The 3,295-nt window shown below is 54.6% G+C and overlaps 1 protein-coding gene across 1 annotated transcript; it reads right to left on the bottom strand.

Moving 5' to 3' along the window:
- Positions 1–1,437, bottom strand: LOC135273149 (amyloid-beta A4 precursor protein-binding family A member 2-like). Its single transcript, XM_064372067.1, has 2 exons — positions 802–1,437; positions 1–163 (listed from the first exon to the last, which is right to left on the bottom strand). Exons 1-2 carry the CDS (start codon positions 1,394–1,396, stop codon positions 108–110), a joined length of 651 nt encoding a protein of 216 aa, XP_064228137.1. The 5' UTR covers positions 1,397–1,437; the 3' UTR covers positions 1–107.
- Between the last annotated feature and the right edge of the window lie 1,858 nt (positions 1,438–3,295).

Below are 3,295 nucleotides of genomic sequence, written 5' to 3'. Positions count from 1 at the left end.
GGAGTCGCCGCCTGCTCCGAAAGCAGTCCACGTAACTGGACAACTACAGGTTCCTTTACACAAGTCCAATAATCACATCTTCTTTATATACTCACAGTGAGGCTTTTTTATTTTTTAGAAGGCAGCCTTTCAAACGTGTTTATTAGAATGCACGCTGACTCTGCTATAATTTAAAGAAAACACAGCTATGCTGACATCCACTGCCCTCATTACCATGTGTTTCTTCCCCAAAGTTTTGTCAAACTTTCAAAAAATCCTTTTCCAAATAGTTATTCACAGCTAACTGCCCATCAGACCAAGGTCCCCAGGCTTTTAGAGACACTTCCATTGTGAAATGGACGGCAGCCCCCACCCCAGCCACCAGGCCACCCACCACTGGCCACGGCAGTGTGTGAGCAGCAGCGCCCCCACGTCTTTGCCACTGCCCTGCTGGTCTGAGTATACCCCTGAGGATCGACAGGCTCTCCCACAGACACTGCCCCACCATGAGCAGATCCAGGGCAGCAGGGTAGAAATGGACTCTCTTCTAGGGTGGGAGTAGGGGAGTCTTCTGTGAAACATCAGTGGCCAATCAGCCCTCAGAAAGACTTCACTCCTGAGTCTGAGGGGTGAGCATAAGAGTGGCCGGAGCATTCACACAACATGCTTCGTAACTGGACCAGTGAAGGGCTCAGCCACCATTAGAACAGCAAGGCACCCACCCCTCCCACCCCCTCGCTTCAGCATCTGCGAGGCCTCTACCAGGAGGTTCCTTGCTCTCAGGCCCCTCTGCTCCCTTCTCTGGGACAGCCAGGGTCCTACCTGCTCGTGAGGCCACTTCGGCCTCTCCTCTGGGGTCCTGGTGTTGGGATTGAAGCCTCTCTGGGGATCTCCGCGGTGCTTGGCCTTGGAAGGGAGGTTCACAGTGACTTGGCCCTTGTCTCGTGCCTGCTGGGGCCTTGCTGGCAAGGCAGGCCTCTGCAGAGTCCCCAGGCCCTGGCTCAGGCCCATGCTCAGGGCCGGCCTCATTGACGCTGGTGATGCTCATCGTGCTCAGGCTCATCTTGATTGCGGCCACGATCTGGTCGATGTCCTCCTCCTGGTCCTCCAGGTCCCCATCCCCACACCTCAGGCAATAGGGGGAGGTGCCAGTGTTCCCGTTGGCCTCTGCCAGGTAGTAGTCCTGGGGACAGTGAGGGCCATCTTCTTCCTGGTCACGGGCCTCTAGGACGGAGGGCTCAAACTCCCGGATGGGCAGGTAGTGATCCAGGTAGTCCTGGCTGCCTTCAGCCCTGTGGCCCTGGGGGTGTGGGCCTGCCGAGTCCGTCCATTCCTCCACTGATGGCCTCCTGGCACTCGTCGCCATCCACTGCATGCACGCTGTGTGGGCCAGGTACTCCTCTCCGTTGCAGTCCATGCCCTCCAGGTAGCCGTCATCCTCGGGGCAGTAGCGGACGTAGTAGGTGATGCCGTCTCCTCCTCCTCAGAAAGGCCCTCGTCATAGTCCTCCCTCCCTGGAGGTGTTGTTCATGTAGTTGGAGCTGGAGTCCCCATCGGGGCTGTGGTTGTCGCACTCCTGTTCTTTGGGCATGGAGCTCTCTGGCCACAGGGCGGCCAGTTCCAGGCCCTCAGGTACATGGCCTCCAATGGCAGCTCCACGTCCTCGCTCTTGGGCTCCTGGCACTGTGGGACAGGGCCTGGCCTTGCCCTGTGGTCCAACATGCCGCTCCCCACACTCTCACACTTCTGGTGGGCCATGGTGGGCACTCACACAGTCGTCATCTCCCGGAGGGAACCACAGCAGAAAGGAACACTGGGAAGAATAGTCAGAACCACACAAAGCCTGGCTATGTGCCAGGCCATTCTACCACCACGACACCTCCCACCACGTTTTCCCACAGCAATATGAAAAATGACAGCTAAAGGTTTTCACTGCAGCAATCTTTTTTTTTTTTTTTTTTTTTTTTTTTTGAGACAGAGTCTCCGTCACCCAGGCCGGAGTGCAGTGGCGTGATCTCGGCTCACTGCAACCTCCACCTCCCAGGTTAAGTCAATTCCGCTGCCTCAGCCTCCCAGGTAGCTGGGACTACAAGCTCGCATCATCACGCCTGGCTAATTATTGCATTTTTAGTAGATACGGGGTTTCACCATATTGGTCAGGCTGGTCTTGAACTCCTGACCTCATAATTCACCTGCCTCAGCTTCCCAAAGTGGTGGGATTACAGAAGTGAGCCCCCGCACCCAGCGGGTAATCTTTTAAAAAACTGGAAACAACCAAAGTACCCATAAATAAGGAGATGGTTAAATAAATGAAAGAGTTCTTGTGCTCCAAGAGTCGATGGCGTCTTTAAAGAGGCAGGGCAACAGGCACTACAGTCAGGGATCTTAATGTCCTGTTTTGGAGGGAAAATGACAAGTGAGCTACACAGTCAGTGCACGTGTGTAGATCCCAGTTCCAGCTCCGTTAAGATGGCTAGAGAACACACACACACTCCCCAGCCCATACACGGACGCGAAGGCACACAGAAAGGGGGAGCTCCCCAAAGGCTTGTCAGTCGTGTCCTCTGGGGAGGGGAGGGGAGGGGAGAAAGGTGGGAGCAGAGGGGCCATGCACATTTTACTTTATTGAAGATGTATGTACTGGTTGACTTTTTTACCAAAACGCATTGATTATTCACCAACATTACAATGAAACCCACCTGTGCACCTTTGAAGGTCTCTCTTCTAGCTGGGGAGATGTCAGACCTGAGACAAAATGTCCCGTGGGGAGGGAAGGAAGCAGAACTTCCTGCACCAGCCGCTGCTCTGGGCCTCAGGAGTGGTGGCAAACAGGCCAGTCTCCGCCAGGAAAACGGCCACTGGGGCAGAGGGGCCAGCCTCCCATGTGATCAGGACATGAGCACACCACAGGGCACAGCCAGAGATACCCGAAACACAGGAGGTGGTGCTGAATCCAGGAAGGGCGGGACCAGGGGATGTGCAAGCCAGCACAGCTGGTGGCGTGCAGACAAGCAGTATTAACTTGGGGAAAACTAAACCATTCAGTTTCACTCAAGCAGTCTGGATGCAAAATGAGTAGTTTGCATGCAAATGTGTGTGGTGGTGTGTGGTGTGTGTGTGACATACAGTGCATGTGGTGTGGCAGGTAGGGAGCGTGTGGGGTGCGTACGTGTGCATGCTGGTGAGGCATTCTGGAGAGTGTGGTGTGTGGAGTGTTCTGTGTATGGTGTGTGGTATGTGGTGTGTGTGATGTGAATGTGATATGTGTGTGTGGTGTGTGTGAAGTGTGATATAGTGTGGAAGGGTTGAGTGTGTA

This window comes from Aotus nancymaae, unplaced genomic scaffold (assembly GCF_030222135.1).
Source record: "Aotus nancymaae isolate 86718 unplaced genomic scaffold, 86718_ANA_hifiasm-v0.15.2.pri h1tg000286l, whole genome shotgun sequence".
Classification (NCBI taxonomy): Eukaryota; Metazoa; Chordata; class Mammalia; order Primates; family Aotidae; genus Aotus; species Aotus nancymaae.
The sequence above is the reverse complement of the archived record's forward strand: the minus strand, read 5'-3'. Positions and strand labels throughout refer to the sequence as shown.

Bases quoted from the DNA above. Each gene is read 5' to 3' on its own strand.
- LOC135273149 (XM_064372067.1), bottom strand. From the start codon at position 1,396: ATGGACTGCAACGGAGAGGAGTACCTGGCCCACACAGCGTGCATGCAG. The intron at 164-801 runs GTAGGACCCTGG...TTTAAATTATAG, and splicing joins CGAAGTGGCCTCACGAGCAG to CAGAGTCAGCGTGCATTCTA.